At 47.3% G+C, this 27,448-nt stretch overlaps 1 protein-coding gene across 1 annotated transcript in view; it reads right to left on the bottom strand.

The window, feature by feature from the left end:
* ints4 (integrator complex subunit 4) overlaps positions 1-27,448 on the bottom strand; it is a 61,820-nt gene that overhangs the window by 16,262 nt on the left and 18,110 nt on the right. The window contains exons 6-17 of the mRNA XM_038818054.1: positions 23,135-23,185; positions 21,114-21,202; positions 18,765-18,885; positions 17,244-17,315; positions 15,703-15,877; positions 11,532-11,737; positions 9,010-9,152; positions 6,951-7,066; positions 6,271-6,404; positions 4,836-4,993; positions 3,937-4,030; positions 2,050-2,130 (exon numbers count right to left, since the gene is read on the bottom strand). Coding sequence (XP_038673982.1) covers positions 2,050-2,130; positions 3,937-4,030; positions 4,836-4,993; positions 6,271-6,404; positions 6,951-7,066; positions 9,010-9,152; positions 11,532-11,737; positions 15,703-15,877; positions 17,244-17,315; positions 18,765-18,885; positions 21,114-21,202; positions 23,135-23,185 — 1,440 coding nt within the window. The remainder of the gene's footprint in view (positions 1-2,049; positions 2,131-3,936; positions 4,031-4,835; positions 4,994-6,270; positions 6,405-6,950; positions 7,067-9,009; positions 9,153-11,531; positions 11,738-15,702; positions 15,878-17,243; positions 17,316-18,764; positions 18,886-21,113; positions 21,203-23,134; positions 23,186-27,448) is intronic.

Below are 27,448 nucleotides of genomic sequence, written 5' to 3'. Positions count from 1 at the left end.
GAAACTCCATGTTACTGGTCATGGGTTCAGTCGGTTCTTGCGTGGCTGATTTTGGACACTAGATCGAGGATATTCCTTTCTCAGGGTCCTTTTCTGGGCCTCCTCTTGCCGTCAGATGTCCTCGATGAATTGTTACCCTTCAATCAGGAGGTTCCTCCAACTGGGTCTCTTCTGAGCAAGAGCCTCCCAGGCATTGACATCAATGTTGAATTTCTTGAGCTAAGCCTTCATGACGTCTTCCTCTAGCCTCCACTTGTTCAGAAGTCTTCCTTGAGCTGGGCAAAGATGATCTGTTTTGGCAGTCGGGACTCTGACATCCTAAGCACATGGCCGGTCCAGTGGAGCTGTTTACTTCACTGTCGCTGGGTCAAAATCCCACCCTAACAGCACGGTGGGTGTACCTACAGCACATGAACTGCAGCGGCTCAAGCCAGCAGCTCACCACCTCTGCCTTCCCGAGAACAACTAGGGGCAGGCAAGCCGGCGACCCCCTTAACCTGGAAAAATGGCTTTAAAAAGTGATAGGGAAGGGAGAGGCCATGGGGGGGGGGGGGGGGGAGATTTGAACACTGAGGTTGAGGATTTTAAGATTGAGGCGGGACTGGGCGCCAATGTGGATCAGTGAGCACAGGGGCGATGGGCAAATGAGGGGTATGGGGGGGCTTGGTGCACCACAGATAATCAGAGAGCGCGTGACGCAAAGGTGACACTACTTAACGGAATGGTGATATTCAGCAGCAATCAGTGTCGGCAACAAAGTTATCAGAACACTGACTTCTACATTCCAGTTGCTCCCTCTAGCGAATATCTACAGAAGTGCCACCTTTCACAAAACACACTCCTTCCCGCAGCTGCAATGTTCCAAATTTGTGGGCCCCCACAGCCGTGTTTTGGCAAGAAGAATATTTTAATAAATAAAACTAAAAACAACCAGGTGCTTTTTTTTTTCTGGCCGAGAGTCTTTAAGCGGGAAGAGAAACAAAATGCGGCATTAAATCTCAGAGAAAACATAATCTTCACTTTTAAACATATTGTGAATTCACCGGCTCGGGGTTTTCTCATTTGAGAAACAGCACCTCGCGATACTTCAGTTCTGCACAGCTTTCTCACTCGAGTTCTCCTCACTTGGTCGCCTCACTTATGATTGGTTTAGCACACTGGGCTAAATCGCTGGCTTTTAAAGCAGACCCAGGCAGGCCAGCAGCACGGTTCAATTCCCGTACCAGCCTCCCTGAACAGGCGCCGAAATGTGGCGACTAGGGGCTTTTCACAGAAACTTCATTGAAGCCTACTCGTGACAATAAGCGAATTTCATTTCATTTCATTTAAAATGTTTGAAAATTAAGGGTCTTCCATTTCGGGTGGAAGAGGAGGAAAAACATTTCCTCTCAGAGGGTCAACAACCTTTGAAATTCTCTTCCCCAGAGAGCAGTGGAGGCCGGGCCATTGAATTCAATCCAGGCTGTGTTAGATAGTTATTTAATCGTTAGGGGAGCCACAGGCAGGAAAGTGCACTCGAGGCCACAATGATCAGCCATGATCTTACTGAATGGTGGAGCAGGCTTGTTGGGCCGAATGGCACCCTGCCCCTCCTCCTCCTCATGTTTAATGATCTAATGATCCAGCACAAAAATCAAGACTGACACTCCAGTGCAGCACTGAGGGAGTGCAGCAGTGTCGGAGATGCTGCCTTTCAGTAAGATATGAAAACTGAGGTCCGCTCCACCTTCTCAACTCGATGCAAAGGATCCAGTGGCACAATTCTGAAGCATAACAAAGGGCTTCTCTCCTCTACATTTCCTAAATTACAACAATGATTACACTTCAAAGGTTATTTCACTGACCACAAGGCGCTCCGGGATGTCCTGTGGTTATGGAAGGTGCTATAGAAATGCAAGGTTTTCTTTCCATTGGGAGTGTCAGTCTAGATTTTTTGTTGGAAGTCTGATTCAGAAGCAGGAGTGCTACACACCGAATCACGGCTGATATCCACGTCAGTCTATAAGGCACAAGCGAAGTCGGTAGGTGACACGAGCGGGTATTTCTTACCTTTTTAGCTGCAGCAGCGGCCATGGCATTCTGTTTGAGATAGAGCGGGGCAGCCACGTTCCACAGCTTCTCCTGAAGAGACTGCAGGGGAAATAACATCGCCTTTCAGATTCCACTTCAAGAAACGCCGCAGTATGTTGATCTCACATGTATTTTGACAGCTGCTATCAGCAACACACACACACTCCAAATGCACTCACACTACTCTTGGAGAATAAAGGTTCCCCTGGCTGGGACTCAGACACGGAGCGACACACAAGCGATGAGGGCTCATGTTGCATTCCTGGGGAGCGATTTAAATCTAGCTCACCCGAGGGCAACACAGCTCAGTGGTTAGCACTGCTGCCTCACGGCGCCGAAGTCCCAGGTTTGATCCCAGCTCAGGGTCACTGACCGTGTGGAGTTTGCACATTCTCCCCGTGTTTGCGTGGGTTTCGCCCCCACAACCCAAAGATGTGCAGGGTAGGTGGCCATGCTAAATTGCCCCTTAATTGGAAAAAATGAATTGGGTACTCTAAATTTATATTTTAAAAATCTAGCTCACCCCGTAAGAATCACGAGGGATTGGGTGGAATGCCGGTTTAACGCCCGCCCCTCCCCAAGTTTTATACTCCGTTGATTTCAAATCAAGCAGAGAAAGAAAATCAATGAACCAGTCAGTTTGCTGATAAATGGAATAGGTTAAAAGTGACACTTTATCTGAATACATTATTTTGTTATCTCAACAGACCGCATGACAGCAGAGACATCAGGGGCGCGATTTTCCGCTCCCCACGCTGGGTGGGAGAATTACAGGAGGGCCGGGCGACTAATTTCACGCCTCCCTGGCGCGCCCCGCGATTCTCCCACCACCCGCTCGGAAGAATCGGCGCTCGCCATTTTTCACGGCGACCGTTGATTCTCTGACCCGGATGGGCCGAGCGGCCTGCTGTTCACGACCGTTTCACACCTGGTCGCTGCCGTCATGAAAACGCCGTGAGATGCCCGTTTGGGGTTTGTAGGGGGCTGGTGGGGACTGAGCACAATGACTGTGCTCGGGAGGGGACAGGCCCGCGATCGGTGCCCACCGATCGTCGGGCCGGCGTCTCAACGGGACGCACTATTTCCCCTCTGCCGCCCCACAAGATCAAGTCGCCACGTCTTGCGGGGCGGCTGAGGGGAAGACGGCAATCGTGCATGCGCGGGCTGGAGCCGACCAACCTGCGCATGCGTGGCTGACGTCACAGAGGCGCTGCCGCCGCGTCATTCTCGGCGCACCGCCTTGACGCAAGTGTCAAGGCCCGGCGGCCGAGAATAACGGAGCGCCGCTCCTAGCCCCCCGGACGGGGGTGAATACGGTGAGAGGAGCGGCCTCCGAGGCCGTCGTGAAACCCGGCCGTATTCACGGCGGCCTTCACGATTTTTCCCGGGAGCAGAGAATCGTGCTCCAGGTAGGTACCCCGGCATCTTCCAAAACGCTATGTCTCAGTCAGCACGCATTAAATGCAGAGTAAAACTCTCTTATCCACGAGCAATACCAGGGAATGATGGCAACCCAGTTTACACCCACGATGTCAGCAAGAGAGGGATTCAGCATCATATATAGGAACAGGAGAAGGCCATTCAGCCCCTTGAGCCCGTTTCACCATTCAGTTAGTTCATGGCTGACCTGCCCCTCGACTCCTTTCAACCACAGGGAGGTGGTGACGTGGTGGCAATGTCATTGGACTCACAATCCAGAGTCCCAGACAATGCTCTGTCAAACTGCAGCTGCTCCCGATCGGATTTCACTTTTCTATTTCCGTTATCTTATATACCGCCACTATATTCCCAGTTCCAGGCTTTAAGCGTCCGTCAGCAGGAAGGTGGAGTTACAACAAAGCAGCATTTCAGCATGTGCCACCCTACCTTCATAAGGAGGAGCTGGCACTCCAAGTACGTGGCAGAAAACTCCGCGATTCCCGCCAGTTCTGGCTGTAGCTCTCCCAGTCGCTGCAGGTCACTGGGAAGGAAGGTTAAACATCAAAATGAGAGTCACCTACACAGCCTGAACTGAATCAGCAAACTCCTGCTCTGAACTTCAACTCTTTACCAGAGCTGGGGCGAGATAGCGGACGACAGTCCGGGCTGGCGGCAGCATCAGAATGATCCTCAGCACCCGCTGTTGGAATCATACACTAGAAGGGGGAGGGGGGATTCACCCACGTTTCAGCACTTTGAACGAGCTATCCAATTGATTCCAATCTCTTGCTTTCTCCATGGCCCTGTGCAGTTTTCTTCTTCAAAAACTTATCCAATTCCCTTTTGAAAGTTACGATTGAAATCCGCCCCCCCCCCCCCCTTCTGGCAGCACAGTCCAGATCACAACTTGCTGCCGAGAAAAGTTTTGACTCCCATTTCGGAGTCTTCCGACTCATGGGAACGCTTTCTCTATATTTACTCTTTCCCCCTCATGGCTAAACAGGTGACATCCCTGCCAGACGCTCTGGGTTCAAGAGCCACTCTCGGACGTGACAGCCATGGAAAGGTGTAAAGGGCAATCGCAGCCTCTCCACGTAACTGAAGTCCCTCATCCCCGGTTCCATTCTGGCAAACACCGGCACCCTTCCTGAAGTGTGGCGTGCAGGTTTTAAATCTGGCGCCTGAATCCATTTTGCAGACGCCTTGTATTTTATTCTTTCATGTAACGTGGGCATCACTGGTAAAGCCAGCATTTGTAGCCCATCCCTAACAACACACACATCAGCATTATCAGACCGGAGGGCTTAAATAAAACATCATACAATTGTATCATTGGAAATTCACACCGGATTGTTAACTTCAGAAGATCCTGAGCTCCTTGGGCATCTAGGTGTTGGATATTCTGAACTCGGTCAAGGCTTTGCTGCACAAAGTGCCGGGAAGAGTCTTCACTCAATGCAAGCTTGGTAGAGTCTGAGACAGTCACCATCTTCCTGCCCGGCAACTGCAAAAGAAAAACACAGTGATTAGGTTACTTTTTAAGAGCTAGGGTTAGGAGTGGCGCAGTTTTCCGCAAGTCAGGCGTCTAAACGAATAATCATCTTTATTATTGTCAAAAGTAGGCTTACATTAACAATGAAGTTACTGTGAAAAGCCTCTAGTCGCCACACTGCGGTGCCCGTTCAGGTACACGGAGGGAGAATTCAGAATGTCCAATTCACCTAGAACAATAGAACATACAGTGCAGCAGGAGGCCATTCGGCCCATCGAGTCTGCACCAACCCACTTAAGCCCTCACTTCCACCCTATCCCTGTAACCCAATAACCTCTCCTAACCTTTTTTTGGTCACTAAGGGGCAATTTATCACTGCCAATCCACCTAACCTGCTGTGGGACTGTTTGGACCGTTGGTGGAAACCGGAGCACCCGGAGGAAACCCACGCAGACACGGGGAGAATGTGCAGACTCCGCACAGACAGTGACCCAAGCCAGGAATCGAACCCTGCTTCGGCAATCAAGCCTGCAGCCCCCACTGGAGAGAATGTTGTTACGCAAAACAATTTACTCTCATTCAGCTCACATGACAAAGGGTCATCTAGACTGGAAATGTTAAGCTCTTTTCTCTCCCTACAGATGCTGCCAGACCTGCTGAGATTTTCCAGCATTTTCTCTTTGGTTTCAGATTCCAGCATCCGCAGTAATTTGCTTTTATCCAGTGTATATAACTCTTACTACGACAGTCTGTGAAATCAGTTCAATGAACTAAGCCAATAAAGAGTGGTTAAAGTGGCCATGAAGCTGCCAGGTTATTGTAAAAACCCAACTAATTTATTATTAATAGAGAGGAAACCTACCGTCCTTACCAAGTCTCGGTCTGTGTGTGGCTCCCGTCCCACAACAGTGCGCTTAACTCTTAAACTACCCTCTGAAGCTGCCCAGTACCAGCTTCATGTCTGCTCACACACACCTTCTCAAGGGCACTCAGGGATGGCCAATGAAAGCCATCCAGAGCAGCAACACCACATCTCCAGTAAAAGGAACCTTGAAAACATCAATAATGTATTTCTGAGCTTTCTCTGCTCCAGTGTAAACACTCCGAGTTTCATTTACCCCTGCCTCCTGGGTACCTAATCCCCGGTATCATTTTAACTGCACACCCCTGCGCCCTCCCTGGTAGTTAGGAGATCTCTCAGTGTAGGGCACAGGACCCCAGGGTCTTCTGCTCTCTGCCCCACAACCTGCACTGAATAGATCTCTGCAGCTGCTACCAGTTTCACTTACCTGCAATGCTGGCACCAGGTGAGACAGGCTGTCACGTAGGTAGGCATAGTGTCGGAATGTGTGATCAGAGAAGAGTGCTGACATAGTAGGACAGGTCTTGGCAGCATTGAATACCAGGACCAGCACAGCAATATCTAATACAATATGGAGTTAAGAAACAAAGGACAACCTTCTTTGGCAATCTACACTCTAGAGGGATGACAACCATGTCCTATATAAATCTTCATTCAAGCATTTGAAGATAAGAGTACAAAAATCAGCATGGTGGCGCAGTGAGTAGCATTGCTGCCTCACGGCGCCGAGGTCCCAGGTTCAATCCCGGCTCTGGATCACAGACCAAATTAAATAAAGCAGGAATGCTGGGAATAGTCCGCCAGCATCTGTGAGGAGCACATTTGCGAACAGTTTATCATCAGAATCAGGTGAGGAACCTACAGCCTTTCTCGGACAGTCCCTATGGGTAAATGCAACTTTCCATTTCCAACTTTAAACCGTCAAAGTTTAAATCGGATCTCGATATTTTATAGCGGGATGACATCAGTGTATAGTCCGACAGGACGCCCCATTTGAGGAAAAGTGAAATCTTTAGTATTGTTAACCCCGTTGAGAGAAAGAATGAATTAAAACCCCGTTGAGGGAGAAAGAATTAATTAATTTTAAATCGACATTAAAATGGATACAAGCTGGGTCATCCATGTCTGGTTCTGGTGTGTCGAAGTACGGGTGTGTGCTTAGCAGCTCTGGGACCAGTGGCAACACCAGAGTGGGGTGTCTGCTTCCAAGGTACTTGAGACATCTAGGAGAAGAAGAAAATGCACTCAAATTCATAAGAGTAGAAGTTTTCAAATATCATTGATATAGTGCTGTACTCAGAGAATCATAACATCACAGAAGGAGGCCATTTGGTCCATCATGAACCAAATAAAAGCTATCCATTACTTCCAGTCTCCCCTAATCTTTTCCCAAAGTCTGCCACTGTTTATTTTTACAAACATAGGAACAATAGTCCGGTAGTACGGAATGTAAACATTGCTAAAAAGAGATTAGGACAAACACAAGAATGCCAAATTACAAACAATTACAACAATTAATGGTACAGGAGAAAAGTGTGGCGCTTACTGGCAAGTCGGCTCTGCACCGGTTGTTGATTAGTTGGCAAGTTGACTGATTGGATTGGAGAAAGCAACAGGGAGCACCTCGGCCAATCAGAGTTGACTTGCCAGCCAATTGACACTCTTTTCTCCTGTATCGTTAATTGTTGTGATAGTCTGAAATTTGGCATTCTTGTGTTTGTCCTAATGAGTGCAAGATTTAAATCTTCAGCAACACGTCTAGCTTTACAGAAATAAATGTAGAAACAAGAGACCATTCAGCCCTTCAATCACATTCTGCAATTCAGAGTGATCTGTATTGATCAGGCATATACTTTTCACGGAGCCATCCAATTCCGTTTGAAATTTACTATTGAATCAGCTTCCACCACCCTTAAGCAGTGTTACTTCCAATAGATCTTGATCACATTGGGCCCTGCCTGGTGGAATAGATCAGGGCTGATTGACAACATAGGAAGGTGGGGTTTCGTTGAAGTTCAATTGGCTCCAAGATGACATTCAGGTCCCTGACCTTCCCATTGCTTACCATTTTAACAAAAGACCCTGCTCCCATGCCCACATATCTGTCCTTGGCCTGCTGCAATGTTCCAGTGAAGCTCAACGCAAACTGGAGGAACAACATCTCATGTTCCGGTTAGGCACGCTACAGCCTTCCGGTCTCAACATCGAATTCAACTACTTCAGATGATTAGCTGTACCCCACCTCGACCCATTTGTTTTCATCCCATTTCATTTTAACTGTCTTTTACCATTTATTTCTTTCTCGTCTTTCTTAATATTTATTAAACCCCCCCCCCATCTTATCCACCTTTCCTGACCATTTCTCCTCTTTGCTTCCCCTTCCTCTCCCCCCACATCTACAGTTCACCCTCTGATTGTTAGTTTCTCTGTTGTTTGGCTTTTCACATCTTTTGTTCTCTCTGGGGGCTGCCATTAGCACTCTTTCCCCATGGTATCTGTGGCCATTAGCACCCAGTTTCCCTGGGCTTCTGTGGCTATGACTCATTTTTCATTCTCAATTCACAGTATAAATATTTCCCACTTTCTCTGTCTGTTAGCTTTGACAAAGAGTCATTGGACTCGAAACGTTAGCTCTTTTCTCTCCCTACAGATGCAGGAGGAATTCATCAGGCGAATGAGGCTCCGGGAGGTTTTCCACAGACCACAAGAGGCGTACATTCACCCCCCACCATCTGGCCTGCGCTTGCAAAATCCTACCAACTGTCCTGGTTTGAGACAATTCACACCTTTTTAACCTGGGATCACCCCTCTCTCTGGATCTGTAAAGACTTAATTACCGGCAAATGCTCGTAATCAAAGCACTGTATGGCATCTTTGACTTTGTCTATATATATGTTTCTGGAACCTACCTCTTCATTCACCTGAGGAAGGAGCAGTTCTCCGAAAGCTAGTGATTTGAAACAAACCTGTTGGACTTTTAACCAGGTGTTGTAGGACTTCTTACTATTGCTAGATGGAGGATTGGTAAGCATCTTGCTGCTGCCCCCAATCCAGCAACGCCGCGATTCTAAAATTCTCTCAACACAAATTGCTGAATTGAAGAATAAAGGTTGCTGTCCTGGGAAATCGCCAGGCATGCATGATTTAACCTCAGCATAAGACTCACTTCCAGATGGAATTCCGATCGGTCGGATACTTTGCCAGATTCTTCAGAAGCTCCACCAGAGCCAAGTGAATACCATCCTTCGTTGACACATTTGTGTAACACACCAACTCGTGCAAGGCTTCCCGGATGTCCCGAGAAGAGTCCTGCAAAATGAAACGGTTAACTGAATGTCCTGGGCAACGATCTCACATTTCTCTTTCGAGGTACAGTAGGATGACTTTGCTATTCCTAGTGCATTGAACCCCATTCTAAAGCAAAGGTGTTCTTGGATTATTGATCAGCTATATTTACTATGCACCCATCCCACGGTGATGCCGACACGAAAAGTCACAGGAACAGGATGAGGCCATTCAGCCCTTTGACCCTTTTCTGCCATCCAATTACATCATGGCTGATCTGTATGTCAACCCCCATAAATCAGCTTGAAATGAAATGAAATGAAAAATGAAACGAAAATTGCTTATTGTCACCAGTAGGCTTCAAATGAAGTTACTGTGCAAAGCCCCTAGTCGCCACATTCCGGCACCTGTCCGGGGAGGCTGGTACGGGAATTGAACCGTGCTGCTGGCCTGCCTTGGTCTGCTTTCAAAGCCAGCGATTTAGCCCTGTGCTAAACCAGCCCCTAGAACCAGCTTGGTTCCATATCCCCAAATACCCTTATCCAATCAACTTCAATTTTGGTGTTGGCGGGGATGGGATGGGGTGGGGGAATGGGATTGCGGATGCGGCCGGGGAGGGGGGGGGGGGGGGGTTGGAAATTTTCCAGGTGTTGTGCAGAGGTGCTTCTTGACATTACCCCGAACAGCCTCGCTCTAGTTTTAATGTTCTACCCCCTTACTCTGAATTTCCACGACCAGAGGAAGTAATTTCTCGGTGTCTACTCTGTAAAAACTCTTTTAAGTACCATAATTAGTTCACCCCCCTTAATCTCAGCACTAAAAGGAAAATCAGCAGGTCTCTGCCGCCTGCGTTCACCATTTAGCCGGAACCTTAAAACAACCAGGTGGTGAATGCCTGGATTGGATAACGTTGGCAGGTTCTACTTAACTGAACCTTTTAAGGGCAGCACGGTGGCGCAGTGGTTAGCACTGCTGCCTATAGCACTGAGGACCCAGGTTCGATCCCAGCTCTGGGTCACTTTCCGTGTGGAGTTTACACATTCTCCCCATGTCTATGTGGGTTTCGCCCCCCCCCCCCCCCCCCCCCCCCCCCCCCCACCCCCACAACCCAAAGATGTGCAGGTTAGGTGGAATGGCCACGCTAAATTGCCCCTTAGTTGGAAAAAATGAATTGGGTACTCCAAATTAATTTTTTTTTTATAACTGAAACTTTTAAAGCCTTTACATTAAGATTCAACCTGGAAACTCATGGCCATTCTCTGGTCCAATCACACAAAGCCAACACATTCATCAAATAAAATTTCAATCTATGAAATGCATTCATATATATATATATATATATATAATTACTTTAAAGCAATAAAACATCCAAAGATGCTTTGCAGGAGAATTATCAATCAAAATCCGACACCGGGTCACATAAGGAGATAGAAGAACAGAAACAGGGTTGGTTTTAAGAAGAGCGTTATTTAGAGAAGAAATTCCTGACGTTGGTGTCTGGACGATCGAAGGCATCAATGGTGGATTGAAGGAAATTAGGCAAACAGTGCAACAACCCACAATCATACATTGTGCCTTAACAGAAGGATATGTCTCCATATGCTGCACAATTCACACTCAGGAGGGCCACGTGGGTTCGATAGCAAAGACTACTGCTGCCTTCAGCATCATAATCCAGCAAGAGTCAGTGCCGTTTGGAGAGTTGGGAATAAATTGGGGAGAGAGGAGTTCCCAACAACACGAGAATGCTGAGGTTTGGAGTTGGCTATTCGAGTTACTTCGGAAGAGGCCAGAATGCAGGTTAAACACCCAGCCTGCTGAGTTGCAGCTTTACACGCCACTGGTTAGAATCCCAGCTGTAGCCCTGCATTCACATCTGGGTGCCACATTTTGGGAGAATGCCAAGGCCATTGGAGAGGGTGCAGGAAAGCTATCGGGAGTGAGGGATTCCCAATTACATGGAGAAGTTGGGACGGTTCTCCTTGGAGCAGGGAAGGGCATGAGGAGATCTGAAGGAGATTTTCAAAATTATGAATGGTTTTGATAGAATAAACAAAGTAAAACTGTTTCCAGTGGTAGACGGATCAGTAACAAATTCAAGGATTATGAGTTAAGATTTAAGAACCAGAGACAACAACAAGATTTTTATGTTACATATTTGAGGCAGTTCAATCAGGAATGCGCTACCCAACAGGGAAGTAGATTCAGTGGTAACTTCCAAAAGAGAATTGGATAAAATCTTGTGGGGAAAACATTTACCGGGCTTCAGGGAGAGGGGCACTAATTGGGCAGCTCTTGGAATGGTTCAAATGGCCTCCTCTGCGCTGTACCCTTCCGCGACATCTTGTGTGGTGCAAAGGGCACAAGGAAGAGACAGGGGGCGGAAAGCAAAAAAAAGATCACCTCCAGCACTGCCAGCACAGTGTCCAGCTGATCCTCACGCAGTCGGATGTGACAGGAGATTTTGCGCAGAGCGTGTATCGATCCCAGCCGCACCTCCTCGATTTCGTCGTTGAACATGTCCACCAGAAAATCCAGGCACTTTTCAGCAAAAGACGCGGAGGCCTGAGCCAACATACAGAGCGATTCCACGGCTGCATTACGGACCTCTGCGATTCAAAGAACAAGCAACCCTATAAAACCGGCAGGAAATTGGAACTATTCCAGAGAACGTTTAATCAAGATTCTACAACCATACGAACGTATGAATTAGGAGCAGGTGTAAGCCATTCAGCCCATTGAGCCAGCTCCTCCATTCAATAGGATAATGGCTAATCGGATTGTGGCCTCAAATCCACATCCCATACCCCAGCACCCTTTGACTCTCTTGTTCGCCAAGGAGCTATCTACCTCTCAATGGCACGGTCTCCACAACTCTCTGGGGAAGAGAGTTCTGAGGACTCACGACACCCCAAAAATCTTATCTCCATCTTAAACAGGAGACGCCGTATTTTTTAAACTGTGTCCCCTCACAAGTCTCTTTCACAAGGGAACACTTACTTGCAGCATCCACTCTGTCAAGTCCCCTCAGGATCTTATGTGTCTCACAAATAAGGTCACCTCTCAATCTCTCAACTCCAATGCATAACATGTCCAACCTCTCCTAATAAGATAACCCCCACCATTCCACATATCAATCGAGTGAACCGTGTCTGAACTACTTCCAATGCATTTACATCCTTTTTAAAAATTAATTTATAGGGTGTGGGCATCGCTGGCTGGACCAACATTTGTTGCCCATCCATAATTGCCCTCGAACTGAGGTCATTTCAAAGGGCATTTAAGAGTTAACCACATTGCTGAGGGCCTGGAGTCACATGTAGTCCAGACCAGGTAAGAATGGTAGATTTCCTTCCCTAAAGGACATTAGTGAACCAGATGGGTCTTTACGACAATCGACAATGGTCGTTATTAGACTTTTAATTCCAGATTTTTTTACTGAATTCAAATTTCACCATCTGCCATGGTGGGATTCGAATTGGATCCCAGAGCATTACCCTGGATCTCTGGATTACTAGTCCAGTAACAATACCAGTGACTATGTTACTACCTCCCCATCTTGTCTTAAACAAAGAGACCAAAATTGAACAGTGCTCTAGATGTGGTCTCACCATTGCCCTGTACAGGTGAAGCAAAACATCCCTACTTTCACATTCCATTCTCCTTGCAATAAACAACAACATTCCATTTACCTTCCTAATCACTTGCCGAACCTGCATGCTGACCTTTGTGATTCATGAGACGACTTAATAGAGGTTTATAAGATGATGAGGGGGATAGATAGAGTGGACGTTCAGAGACTATTTCCTCGGGTGGATGTAGCTGTTACAAGGGGGCTTAACTATAAGGTTCAGGGTGGGAGATATGGGAAGGGTGTCCGAGGTAGGTTCTTTACTCAGAGAGTGGTTAGGGTGTGGAAAGGACTGCTTGCTGTGATAGTGGAGTCGGACACTTTAGGAACTTTCAAGTGGTTATTGGATAGGCACATGGAGCACACCACAATGACAGGGAGTTGGATCGCTTGATCTTGGTTTCGGACAAAGCTCGGCACAACATCGAGGGCCGAAGGGCCTGTTCTGTGCTGTTCTATGTTCTATGTACCAGGACACGCAGGCAAAATCTGCTATAGGTGTTATCCCTGGCTCAGCAGGTAGCAATCTAACCTTGGAGACAGAGGGTTCAAATGCCACTCCAGAGATTTGATATCTAATCAAGGGCAGCACACCCAGTGCAGTACTGAGGAAGGGCTGTAAATGTAGAAACTGGGAGCAGTAGGGCATTTGCCTCCTTGGGCCCACTTTGCCATTCAATATTATGGCTGGTCCGCTAACTCAACGCCATACTCCTGCACTCCCCCTATACCACAAGATGTCATTCGAGTCCAGAAATCTATCTATTCCCTTCTTAAATGCACTCAGTAACTTGGCCTTCGCAGCCTTCTGTGGCAGAGACTTCCACAGGTTCATCACCCTCTGAGTGAAGAAGGTTCTCCTCATGGTTCTGAGACTGTGACCCCTTGTTCTAGAAACCCCCAACACAGGAAACATCATCTCTGCATTCAGTCTGCCCAGCCCTGTCAGAACGCTATATGTTTGAACTGTATTGGATTGCTTAATTGGAATATATAGATAGAGTTAAAGTGTTTTTCCCCTTCAGTTGAAGAACTGTTTTAACTGTTAATTTGAAAGTTATTACCGTGTTGCTAATGTGATTGATTGTTTAAAGTTTGTTTTAACTCTATTGGTCAGTGTTATCGCTCCTGTTGTTTAGTAGTCTTCCCTCACAGTCTTACAAATTGTTGGGATTCTCATTCGGGAATTCTAACAATACACTTAGCTGACCCAATCTCTTCTCGTACGACAACCCTGCCATCCCTGGAATCAGTCTGGTGAACCTTCCTTTCACTCCCTCGGTGACAAGTATATGTACTGTCTGAGGTGTTGTCGTTTGGGCGAGATGATAAAGTGAGGCCCTGGTTTCCCTCTCAAGAGAGGTAACTATTGCATTAACAGCGGAATACCAGGAGCGTTCAGGCCAATATTTATCCCCAAGACATTACCTGTTCATTAGGTTCCTATTTGGGCAGCACGGTAGCATTGTGGATATCACAATTGCTTCACAGCTCCAGGGTCCCAGGTTCCATTCTGGCTTGGGTCACTGTCTGTGCGGAGTCTGCACATCCTCCCTGTGTCTGCGTGGGTTTGCTCCGGGTGTTCCGGTTTCCTCCCAGTCCAAAGATGTGCAGGTTAGGTGGATTGGCCATGATAAATTGCCCTTAATGTTCAAAATTGCCCGTAGTGTTGGGTGGGGTTACTGGGTTATGGGGATAGGGAGGAGGTGTTGACCTTGGGTAGGGTGCTCTTTCCAAGAGCCGGTGCAGACTCGATGGGCCGAATGGCCTCCTTCTGCACTGTAAATTCTATGATAATGATATTACAAGAATCACTGCATTTCAAAAGTACCTCACCAACCGTAAAGCACTTTGGAATGTACAGAGCTCATCAAAAGTCTTATATAAAGTTCTTCCTTGATTCCTTCTCTGCAGTAGAGGAATGTGATAGGACTGGCTTTGGCCACAAAATGAGGCCTGGTGTAATAAAGGAAAATAAATTTATTTCCAAAAATATGTTTCCTTAGAAAGCAATGAGATATAGACCGAGCAGCCTGGAGCATTCTCTGGCTTTAGTTATAACTTTCAGCGCGATTTAACCAGAATTGGCCAAGCGAGCAGAAAGGATCATGGAATTTCAAGTGCACACTGAGTTTCCATGATGTTTTATGTTAGTTTAAAAAACTCTGCGATGGACACCAGCCCCTAGATTAATCAGTGTCGAAATTGGCAGCTGCACCCATCCAGAATTTCGAGAAGGCTCTTCACAATTATGCCTGTTCCAAGGGCACGATTAGGTTTTAGACCATTTTACACCATTAGCAGCTTCTAAATATTAAAACATGCTTAATATACCAGGAATATGTTAATAAAATTAGCAAATAGTTCGGTATGGTCCTGCAAAGTCATCTTCATTTTTTCAATAGAATTGAACATAGCGGTCCCAGACGGAATCTAATCAGTTTTTTAAACAAAGAACAGTATGGCGTGGTAACAGGCCCTTCAGCCCTCCAAGCCTGTGCCGATCACGATGCCTGTCTAAACTAAAACCTTCTGCACTTCCGTAGCATAACATCCACCACTTAAAGCATTTCATAAACAGGTCTGAAATAATGTCAATCTGAAATTTAATCAGTGACATCCTCGAAATCCCTCACAGCTAATGTATTACTGTTGAAGTGGAATCACTGCTGTTTCTGTAAGATTCACAAACAGTAAAAGACTGAGTGAGCAAATAATCTATTACTGACGACACTGCCAGAGAGACAGAAGTTGACTGGGCCATGGAATCTTTTATATCCACCCGAATTTAACATCCTAGCTACACCTCTGACACTGTGACAATAGCTTGCAATGGAACAGTGATTTTGCCGGTGCAAAATGTTCCAAGCCACTTTGGAATCATTTTAATACGGTACCTCATAAACCCACTTGACAATCCACCCAGAGAGTGACACTGCTCACCGTACATCTCATCCTCCAGCCCATGAACGAAGGCTCCGCAGGCCCCAGAGTTGATCAGGTTGACCGTGTAGGTGTCCACCGCTTCCTTGGGGGCATCATCGCCCCACTTCCGGCCGCTGGAGAACTCGCCCGATGTGTACAGCTCCTTCGCCCGCTCGTGGGCACTGCGCTTTCTCTGCATGGAGAATCAGAAAGCCACAGGTTACAATCTCAGGGGCTCACAAAATAAAAAGCGCACCAACTAATGTGCATTTAAAAAGTTCCTTTCACATCCTGTTGATGTCCACAAAGTGTTGCATAGCCAATGGATTTCTTTATAACCATTCATTTCTTCTTGGGATGTAGGCGTTTATCATCCATTTCTAATTGCCCTTGAGAAGGTGGTGGTGAGCCACTTTCTTGAACTGCTGCAGTCCATGTGGTGTAGGTGCACCCATGGTGCTGTTAAGGAAGGAGTTCAGGATGTTGACCCAGTCACGACATTGGATGTACAGCAAGGACCCACATATTACATTGGATTTCACAGAATATATGGCATAGAAATAGGCCATTCCGTCCATCTAGCCCATGCTGGTGTCTTTGTGCACTTAATAATAATAATAATCGCTTATTGTCACAAGTTGCCTTCCATGAAGTTACTGTGAAAAGTCCCTAGTCGCCACATTCCGGCGCCTGTTCGGGGAGGCTGGTACGGGAATTGAACCCGCACTGCTGGCCTTGTTCTGCATTGCATGTCAGCTGTGTAGCCCAATGTGCTAAACCAGCCCCTACTTGAGCCTCCTCCCATATTTCCTCATCTATATCTACCATCGTAACCCACTAATTCCCTTCCCCTGTAAAGATTTATCTAGTTTCTCCTCAAATGCTATTCACTTCAACCACTCTCTGTGACGTTCTTACCATGCTTTGGGTAAGAAATGGGTGAGTGTGTAAACAAAGAAGCTATTTTTGGTGACAGTGACTGGGGGATTAGTGTTGGTCAGTCCAGGGAATCACGAATATGCCCGTAAGTCTCAGGCAAAACAAAAACAATGCAACAACAACGTATAGCAATTTTTAACACAGGAAAACAGCTCAAGGCACTTCACAGGAGCCTAGTTAAGACAAGGATATTGACACTGAGTCAAAGGAGACATTAGGACAGGTGGCCGAATGTTTGGAGCATCTTAGGTAAGGAGAGCTAGAGAGGTGCAGAGGTCTATGGAGAGAATTCCAAATCTTAGAGCTCAGCAGCTAAAGACATGGCCACCAATGGTACAGCACAAGAGGACAGAATTCGAGCAACGTAGAGATCATGAAGGTTATTGGAGGTTACGGATAGGAAGGGTAAAGTTGGGAGAGCAATAAGGATGGGTGTCCCCATGTCTGCGTGGATCTCACCCCCACAACCCAGGTCAGGTGGATTGGCCACGCTAAATTACCCCTTAATTGGAAAAAAAAATTGGGTACTCCAAATGTATGATGGGAATTTTGCCAGTAATAACAGGGCAAATTATGTGATATATAAATCACGGAGGTCATTCAATGAAAGCATAACGCACCTTCAGGTCCGACATCAATTTCTTATCAAGGGTCTGCTCCAGAAACTGTACGCTAACCTGGCGCATGGATCCCTGAAATACAAGGACGTGATTAGCAGCAATGCTGTAAATGTAACTCTGAGACAAAACAAGAGACATTTACATTGCATCTAAAGAAATAAAAGACTTGCGTTTAAATAGACGCCGGGATTCTCCGTTAGCCGACGCCGGAATCAGGGCGTGCGATCGGACGGAGAATAGCCTCCGACGCCAAAATCACAGCAGGTGCCGGCTTGACGTCAAATCCCGATGCTCCGTCTCCTCGAAAACGGCATCAATGCGACGCACGCCGCATGTAGTATAAACACCGTTCGCATATCATTAGTGCGCACACCCGCGATGCTCCCCCTCCGATGGGCCAAGTTCCCAACAGTGCGGTCCACGCGTGCTCTCAGATCGTGAACCCGACCATGGTGGCTGCTGAAAGAGAGAGAGGGGTACGGACAGTACCCAGCACCCCCATACTTCATCAACAGTCGTGCCATTGGCTTCTGCCCGGGCTGTGGGGACTAGTGCGGGTGGCCAGGAGGTGGGCTGTGGGGTCAGGGTGGACGGGTACAGGTGCGCAACACCATTACCGCAGCCTGCAATGCAGCAATGCGGCTGAGCATGACGCTGACAGCCCAATTTAAACCTGGTGCCCTGGGTCGTATTGGTGAGCCCCCCCACCCCACCGGGGCAGCCCCCTAGGTGCCCTCTGGCCTCAGCCGACCACTTAGCTGTAGGGGCGATCCAGCTTTTCCATCTTTACGGCCCCGATCAGTGTGTGTGTGTGTGTGTGTGTGTGTGTGTGTTGGGGGGGGGGTATTGTTGAAGCACGGCTGCAGCTTGTCAGCGTGCGAGTGTCCATCACGGACCGGACGAATCCCACACCGTTTTCCATGAGATTCGATGGTCACCGGGAGCAGAATCTGTGCAGATGTGGCACCGATTTTTCTTGTGAAATTCCACGGATTCTCCGTTGGCGTCAACGCTTCGACTCAGAAACATAGAATCCGGCCCAGAGTCTTTCACAAACTCTGGACAGCTCGAAGTGCTTTCCAGCCGATTAAATGCTATACTTCTGCACTGCAGTCAGTGTTATATTGTAGAAAACATGGCAATCAATCTGCACACAACAAGCTCCCACTCACATCAAAGCGATAATGGCCAGATTATTGTTTTAATGGGGTTGGTTGAGAGAGAAATAGAAATATCGGCCAAGACATTGAGGTGAAGTTCCCTGCCCACTGAAATGACAGTAGGATCTTTTATGTCCACTTGAGAGAGCAGAAAGATGCCTTGGTTTAAGTACAAACCCTGACAGTGCAGCACTCCTTCAGGACTGCACTGGCAGTGTCCTGAGCGAGCCTTAAGCCTCCAGCTCTAAACTGAGCCACGTCAGAAACTACAAGGCCTATCAAGGGCAAGAGTTAAGCCAAGTAACCACGAGGAGCATAGCCCCTGGAGCTAATATTGTTCAGTGAGGGAGGCAAAACTTACCAACAGTTTGGCTGCTTGTACTCTCACTAACCAGGATCCGTCATTCACCATGTGACAAACCTTCCCGAAAGCATCATCGACCAGCCGAATTTCCTCATTGGATGACGGAATAGGAACTATACTAAAGTAACAAAGACAGTCGCATGAAAATACCAACTCATACCTCAGAGCGAACATCCTCAAACTCTTCACCTACCCCCCTTTTTTTGAAAATATTTGTTTTATAAGGGCAGCAGGGCGTTGCAGTGGTTAGCACTGCTGCCTCACGGTGCCGAGGTCCCAGGTTCGGTCCCGGCCCCGGGTCACCATCCGTGTGTAGTTTGCACGTTCTCCCCATGTCTACGTGGGTCTTGCTCCCACAACCCAAAGATGGGCAGGGTAGGTGGATTGGCCACGCTAAATTGTCCCTTAATTGGAAAAAATTAATTGGGTACTCTAAATTTATTTTAAAAAAAGAAAATGTTTTATATATACAAAGCAAATAAACATCCCAAAAGCAAAAACACCCCTAACTCTCATTCTCCTCTCCCCCCCCTCACCCCAACCCCTGAGTGACCAGTTCCTTGAAAAACATGACAAAGGGCTACCACCTTACACAAAATCGAGCCTCTCAGCCTATATTTAATTTTCTCAAGGCACAAAATCTCCATGAGATCCACCCCCGCCACGCCGAGGTATTGGGTGGAGAGGCTGACCTCCACTCCAACAGAACCTGCCTGTGAGCAATCAGCAAGGCGAAGGCTACAACACCTGCCACTGCACCCATCTGCAGCTCCGACACCCCGAAAATGCCCTCGAGGGCACCAGGCTCCAATTCGATCGCCGGATCGCCGACATGGTGCTGAAAAAGGAGCCCCAGATATTCGCCAGCTTAGGGCATTTCCCTGAACATATGTACATGATTTGCTGGGTCCATCCCACACCGCTTGCAATTATCCCCGACCCCCTCCAACAACCGACTCATCCTGGCCCTTGTTAAATGTGCTCCTATGAATCACTTTTAACTCTTGAGCCTGAGCCTCGCACAGGATGACGGGGCATTCACCCTCCGTATGGCTTCACCCACAGCCCCTCCTCAGAATTTAAAATGCTGCGGTAATTGCCTCCATATTTTTAACGTGGCCACCACCCCTAAGATTTCCCTGGAGAGAACGGAAGCAGGGCGGTCACTGATGCCTGCAGTGCCTGTCCCCTTGCACGAGCTAGCCTCCATCTTCACCCAGACCTCATCCTGACACCCATACCAACCCAACACCTTCTCCATGTTCGCCGCCCAGTAATATTCAATCAGATTCGACAGCGCCAAACCCCGACCGCCGGTCCCTCTACAAGACCACCTTCAGAATCCTCACTACCGTAGCTGCCCAAACGAATGCCGAAATAAGCCGTTCACCACCCCCACAAAGAACGCCTTAGGCAGAAACGCGGCAAGGTACTGAAATAAAATCCCAAACCTTGGTGGGGTTTTCATTTTACCGACTGCACTCGCCCAGCCAGAAGAGAGAGGGAGATTGTCCCATCTCTGCAGCTCCACCTTAACCTTGTTCACCAAACTCATAAAGTTCATTTTCCGTAGCTGCGCCCAGTCCCAGGCCAGCCGTACCCCCAAATACCTAAAATGAGAACTCGCCCGGCGGAACAGCAATGCCTCCACGTTAGCTCGCCTCCCCGGTGGAGTGACCGGAAGACATTCACTTTTTCCCAAATTCAATTTGTATCTGGAGAAAGCCCCAAACCACTTTAACAGCCCGATAACGTCCCCCATCGTGGGAACCGGGTCGGTGATGCACAGCAACAATCGGCAGCATATAACGATGCCCTATGCTTCCCCGCCCCTTCAGTATCCCCCTCCATTTGTCCGACTGCCTCAAGGCGATGGCCAAAGCCTCAATCACCAATGCAAATAGATGGGGACACAGGGCACCCTTACATCGTTTCCCCGAAACTATTGAAAATAACCTTTACCTTCGATTTAATCCCTGCAACCCTTTAATTAAAAGACACCGACAAATTAATCTCACTGCAAAAAGCAAACAGACAAATCCATGACATATTGTTGCATGCTGTTGATTAAGAAATATTTCATAGGGGTGGGAGGTAGGGATGTTGTGTTTGTGGACTAAATTCAAAAGCACAGAGATCTGCCTCCAGTCTCAAACTCTGTAAATAGACTGTTTCTTCATCACTGCATTGTCAATAGGCAGGAAATTTGTAAAGGATCCAGAACCAGGGCCTACCCCACTGCCCAACATGCAGCCCAAACCGCCTTCATAGGCCCCCATCAAACTGAAATTCCCCCCCATCCAACAGAAATCACTCCAATAAGCCTCTAAATGCAGTAATACTAACCTGTCGGGGTACAGCTGGCTGAGGACCCACACCAGCTGCACGGCCACAGAGCGCACTTGTTCATAATCATCTGACGAAGCTTTGCAAGCCTTCGGAAAAGTAACCAGAAAAGGAACAATATGGTCAGTGCCAGTCACGTTCAACAACCTGCAATGATATAGCATGTTTTAATGCAGCAAACTGATCCAAGACAATGCAGAGGGATGTAGCAATCCGACAGAAATGGGCGGCACGGTGGCACAGGGGTTAGCACTGCTGCCTCACAGTGCCAGGGACCCGGGTTCAATTCCAGTTTTGGTAACCGTCTGTGTGGAGTTGGTACGTTCTCCCCGTGTCTGCGTGGGTTTCCTCCGTGTGCTCCAGTCTCCTCCCACAGTCCAAAGGTGTGCAGGTTAGGTAATAATGGCCACGCTAAAATTACCCCTTAGTGCCCAAGGACGTGCAGGTTAGGTGGGGTTATGGTGGGGAGTGAGCATGGGTAGGGTGCTCTTTCAGAGAGTCGGTGCAGACTCAATGGGCCAAATGGCCTCTTTCTGCACTGTAGGGATTCTCTGAAGCATGGCCATGGAAGGAGACATTGGTCAAAGAGGCAGGTTTTAAGGAGAGTCCTAAAGGAAGAGAGAGAGGGAGGAAGGCAGTGAGGTTCAGGGAGTGTATTCCCGAGCAGAGCCCAAGCAGCTGAAGCCACAGCCTCTCAAAAGGGATGCTCAAGAGGCCAGAATTGGATAAGTGCAGAGATCTCAGAGAGTTGTGGGGTTGGAGGAGATGACGGAGGCATGGAAGGGCGAAGCCACAGAGGGATCTGAAAACAAGGATGGCCATTATTAATTAAAACCCATTCCACCTTACAAACACAGATAGAGGACTTCCCGGGCTATGGTAATCTTTGGCTGCTCTGTCTGAGGTGTCATTGTTGACTTGAGAGCTGAAACAATCAGTGCTGGCAGGGTACTTGGCACTCACTGGCAGAGACAGCGGCATGGGCGACAGGTTAGAACTGTACCAATTGCTTTTCAGGAGTGGGGAAACTGTAGATAGCAATCAGGACCTTTCTCTGTGCACATTCCCACACCAACAAATCTGCAATACCATTACTTCTTCTGGTATTTAGCGTTATACCGCACAAAAGGATCTATCGTGCTCAATCCAGCTTTTTGAAAGAGCTATTCAATTAGTTCCATTCTTCCTTATTCTTTCCCCATAGCCCTGCTTTTATTCATAGAACATACAGTGCAGAAGGAGGCCATTCGGCCCACCGACCCACTTAAGCCCTCACTTCCACCCTATCCCCGTAACCCAATAACCCCATCTAACCTTTTTCGGACACCAAGGGCAATTTAGCATGTCCAATCCACCTAACCTGCACGTCTTTGGACTGTGGGAGGAAACTGGAGCACCCGGAGGAAACACACGCAGTGTTGGGTGGGGTTACCTGGTTATGGAGATAGGGTGGAGGTGTGGTCTTGGGTAGGGTGCTCTTTCCAAGAGCTGGTGCAGACTCGATGGGCCGACTGTGCTCCTTCTGCACTGTAAATTCTATGACACGGGAGAACGTGCAGACTCCTCAGTGATCCAGCGGGGAATCGAACCTGGGACCCTGGCGCTGTGAAGCCACAGTGCTATCCAATCCCCTTTTGAAAGTTACTATTAAATGTCTTCCACTGCTCATTCAGAGTGCATTTCAGATCATCAAAATTATTCCGATAACACCTTTGGTTCTTTTGTCCATCATCTTAAAACCTGTGTCCTCTGTTCTCCTTATTTCCTCTATCAAAACTCATCACAACCTCCAGTGTGGTTGACTCTCAAATGGAGGCCAGCAAGGGATGGGCAATAAACGCAGGCCCAGCCAGCGATGCTCACGTCTCGTAAAATAATTTTTGGTTCAATCGTTCCTTAACCATCTCTGCTCCAAGGAGAACAATCCTGGATTCTCCAGGCCCTCCACATCACTGCAGTCCCCTCAAGCCTTCTGGCAAAACCCCTCAGGACCCTCCACGAGGCTTACGCAACGTCCTTACCTGGCAGTAGATGATCTGCTGCAACTTCATTCCCCGTTCATGCAACTGCAACTAGGACAAAGCACAAAACAATTCTCAGCAGAGCAGCCAACAAACTGACAAATGGCCCTCCAAGTGGACACTATCACAATGCCTGGTGAACTTAAAACCGGGTTAATATACAACGCCTTGCACGAATACAGCCAACGAAGAATTTTTTAAAAGTGTATTCACTGTCGTGATGTAGGAAATACAGCAGCCAATCTGCACACTGCAAGCTCCCACAAACAGCAATGTGATAAAAAGATCCGCACTCTGTGTTGATCATGAGGTTGGTTGAGAGATAAATATTGGCCTGACACCAAAGAGAACATAAGGACGAGGAGCAGGATTAGGCAATTCAGCCCCTCGAACCCGCTCCACCATTCAATATGATCATGGCTGATCTCATCTCTGTTTGAACTCCACTTTCCCGCCCGTTCTTCATATTCCATTACTAATTAAACATCTGTCTATCTCCTCCTTAAATTTCCTCAACATCCACCGCACTCTGGTGGGGTGAATTCCACAGATCCACGTCGTTTAGAGAGAAGTAATTTCTCCTCATCTGTTTTAAATCTGCTTCCCCTTATCCTAAAACTATGACCTCTTGTTCTAGATTGACCCACAAGAGGAAGTGTCTGCTCTACATCTATTTTGTCAATACCTTTTATCATCTTATTTACCTCAATTCAATTTTCCCCTCATTATTCTAAACTCGAAGGGCAGCAGGGTGGTGCAGTGGTTAGCACTGCAGTCTCACGGCGCCGAGGTCCCAGGCTCAATCCCGGCTCTGGGTCACTGTCCGTCGGGAGTTTGCACATTCTCCCCGTGTCTGCGTGGGTTTCGGCCCCACAACCCAAAGATGTGCAGGGTGGGTGGATTGAACACTCTAAATTGCTCCTTAATTGGAAAAAATGAATTGGGTACTCTAATGTTCTAAAAAAATATATATATATTCTAAACTCGAGAGAGAGTAATGGCCTAAACTGTTCAATCTCTCTTCATAAGACAAACCCCCTCATCTCTGGAATCAACAAGGGCAGCACGGTGGCCTAGTGGTTAGCACAGCTGCCTCACGGCGCTGAGGTCCCAGGTTCGAATCCCGGCTCTGGGTCACTGTCCGTGTGGAGTTTGCACATTCTCCCCGTGTCTGCGTGGGTTTCGCCCCCACAACCCAAAAAATGTGCAGAGTAGGTGGATTGGCCATGCTAAATTGCCCCTTAATTGGAAAAAATAATTGGGTAATCTAAATTTTAAAAAAAAGAAAAAAAAGAGATCTCTGGAATCAACCTAGTGAACCTCCTCTGAACAGCCTCCAATGCAACTACATCCCTCCTCAAATACGGGGATCAAAACTGTACACAGTACTCCAGGTGTGGTCTCACCAATGCTTTGTATAGTTGCAACAACACTTCCCTGCTTTTATAGTCTATTCCTTTGCTTTGAATGCCAAAATTGCATTTGCCTTCCTTATTATCTGCTGCACCTACATACTATTTTTCTCAGATTCATGCACGAGAACACCCAGATCCTTCTGCACTGAAGAAATCTGAAGTTTCTCGCCACTTAATTAATAAATTACCTTTCTATTTTTCTGGCCAAAATGGAGAACCTTGCACTTACCCAGGATAAACTCCATCTGCAATTTTCTGGCCCACTCACCTAACCTATCTATATCCATTTGTAAGTTTATTATTTCCTCATTGCATCTTACCTTCTCACCTATTTTAGTGTCATCTGCAGATTTGGCTACAGTATCTTCTATCCCTGTATCCAAGTCATCAGTATAGATTGTAAATAGCTGGGGCCCCGAGGACCGAACACTATGGCGCCCCACCAGTTACATCTTGCAACCAGAAAAAGATCCATTTATCCCGACTCGCTGCCTTCTGTCAGTCAGCCAGTCGTCTATTCAAGCTAATAAATTACCCCTGATCCCATGTGATCTAATCTTGTATATTGATCTTTTGTGCGGCACCTCATCAAATGTCTTCTGGAAGTCCAGATATACTACATCTACAGGATCCCCCTTAGCCACTTGGCTTGCTACATCTTCAAAGGACTCTAACAAATTAGTCAAGTACAATTTACCCATCATAAAGCCAAGCTGACTCTGATGGATTGCATTTTGACTTTCCAGTCGTGTTATAATTAACATTTCCCCAATGACAGATGTTAAACTGACCAGTCTAGTTTCCTACTTTCTGCCTCCCTTCTTCCCGGAGACGCTCACTGGCTGGGATACGCTTTGGGATTTCGAGGGACGACGGCAGAGTGCAAATGTGATTGGAGTAATCCAGAGGTCTGGCCTCATGATTCCGAGACACAAATTCAAACCTCAACACAGCAACTGGGGAATTTATACTCAGTTAATAAATAAAATCTAAAAGACAAAGTTACTGTCAGTAAACAGCGACCATGTGATGACCGGATTGTCAGGATTGACTAATTATTTTAGTGAAGGAGATCTGACATCCATACCCAGTCTGGCCTACATGTGACTCCAGACCCACTCTTCACTCTTAACTGCTTAGCAAGCCACTCAGTTAAGAATGACTTTTCTTCTTCAGTTTTATGTCCAAAATCAGGTCCAATCCACAGCATCACAACTTCCATAGGAGAAGGGGGCAGGTCCTGAATCCATCCCAGCTGGAACAGGGATCGAACGTGCTGCCGTCGGCACCAATCTGATCCCGATATTGGTCTGTCCAGCCAACTCAGCTAACCAGCCTCCCCAGGGGTCCATGGTAACATTCACGTTTACACATACGTTGCAGCCGGGAGCTATGGATAGTGATGGTCGAGGCTCCAATTTTCTTTCCATCACATGGCCAGGAATCTCTCCCGCTCTTACTGCGTGCCACTGGTGGGTGTGGGAAGGATTTACAAGTTGATATTCCACCAGTTTGCCTGTGTTATGAACACACTTTCCTTGACCTGGAGTGAAACCTGAACCTGGAGTTTCTAACTCAGAGATAGGGGCACTACCCTCTGCGTCACAGGACCTCCCGTTAAGAACAATTACGGATGGTCAATAAGTATCAGGCTTACCATAGAACCAGCACACTGTGCAAAAAGAAAACACTCTTAGGATGTGAAAGGTGCTACATCAATGCAAGCTCATTCCTCTCTCTTTATATCCAGTGGTTGGGGGCTGGTTTAGCTCCGTTGGCTAGACAGCTGGTTTGCGATGCAGAGCGACGCCAGCAGCGTGGGTTCAATTCCGGCACCGGCTGAGGTTACTCATGAAGGCCCCGCCTTCACAACCTCGCCCCTTGCCTGGGGTGTGGTGACCCTCAGGTTAAATCACCACCAGTCAACTCTTCCCCCTCAAAGGAGAAAGCAGCCTATGGTCATCTGGGACTATGGCAACTTTACTTTTTATATCCAGTGGTGAAAGCCAGATCAATTTACAAAAATCAGCTAAAACAGCCCTGATTCTCAAAGGCACAACAGCTCGAATGCAAATGATTCATTTTGTTGCTGCACACTGTCACAATCCGGTGACCCTGCTTGCATCCTTCTGCATTTAAATGTTTGGTTAGTCAGAGCAAACAAACGCAAGGCAAACAAATAAGGAACAACTCCACACTGATCAAGTGACAGCTTTCTGGGCCATGGTGAGGATTTACTACGGTAAAATAAAATGTCTATTGAACGAAAATGGTAAGGATTCTGGAAACCTGAAATAAAAACAGAACATGCTGGAAATACTCAGCAGATCTGGCAGCATCTGTGGAGAGAGAAACAGAATTAACGTTTCGAGGCTTATTGGACCCGAGATGTTAATTCTGTTTCTCTCTCCACAGATGCTGCCAGATCTACTGAGCTTTTTCCAGCATTTTTTGCTTTTGTTGCATTTATATAAATCGTTCATCTTGGAGTGCTTCACACATTAAGTTACCTTTGCAGTTCAACGGCCTATGTTTGGACCTCTACTTCTGGCCTCTTGATTTTCATGGTTCTGCCGTTGACAGCTGTGCCATCAGTTGCCTGGGCACCTCAGCTGTGGAACTCCCTCTTTAAACCACTCCCACTTCTGTCTACTCCCCATTAAGACGCTCCTTAAAACCTAATTCTGACCTAGCTTACATCCTCCCTTTCCTGATGTCTCCTTTATGTGCATTGATGTCAAATTGTGCCTGATTCATGGTCCTGTGATGCACTTTGGGCTGCTTTGCTAAGTTAAAAGCAAACATAAATGCAAGTTGTTGGTGTTTGATATCATAACAAATAGAACAAGCCACTTACATATATACTGCATCTTGCATGGTCACCAGACATCTCAAAGCA

Source organism: Scyliorhinus canicula, chromosome 14 (genome assembly GCF_902713615.1).
Source record: "Scyliorhinus canicula chromosome 14, sScyCan1.1, whole genome shotgun sequence".
Taxonomy (NCBI): domain Eukaryota; kingdom Metazoa; phylum Chordata; class Chondrichthyes; order Carcharhiniformes; family Scyliorhinidae; genus Scyliorhinus; species Scyliorhinus canicula.
Note: the sequence above shows the minus strand (reverse complement) of the source record. Positions and strands in the feature narration are given on the sequence as shown.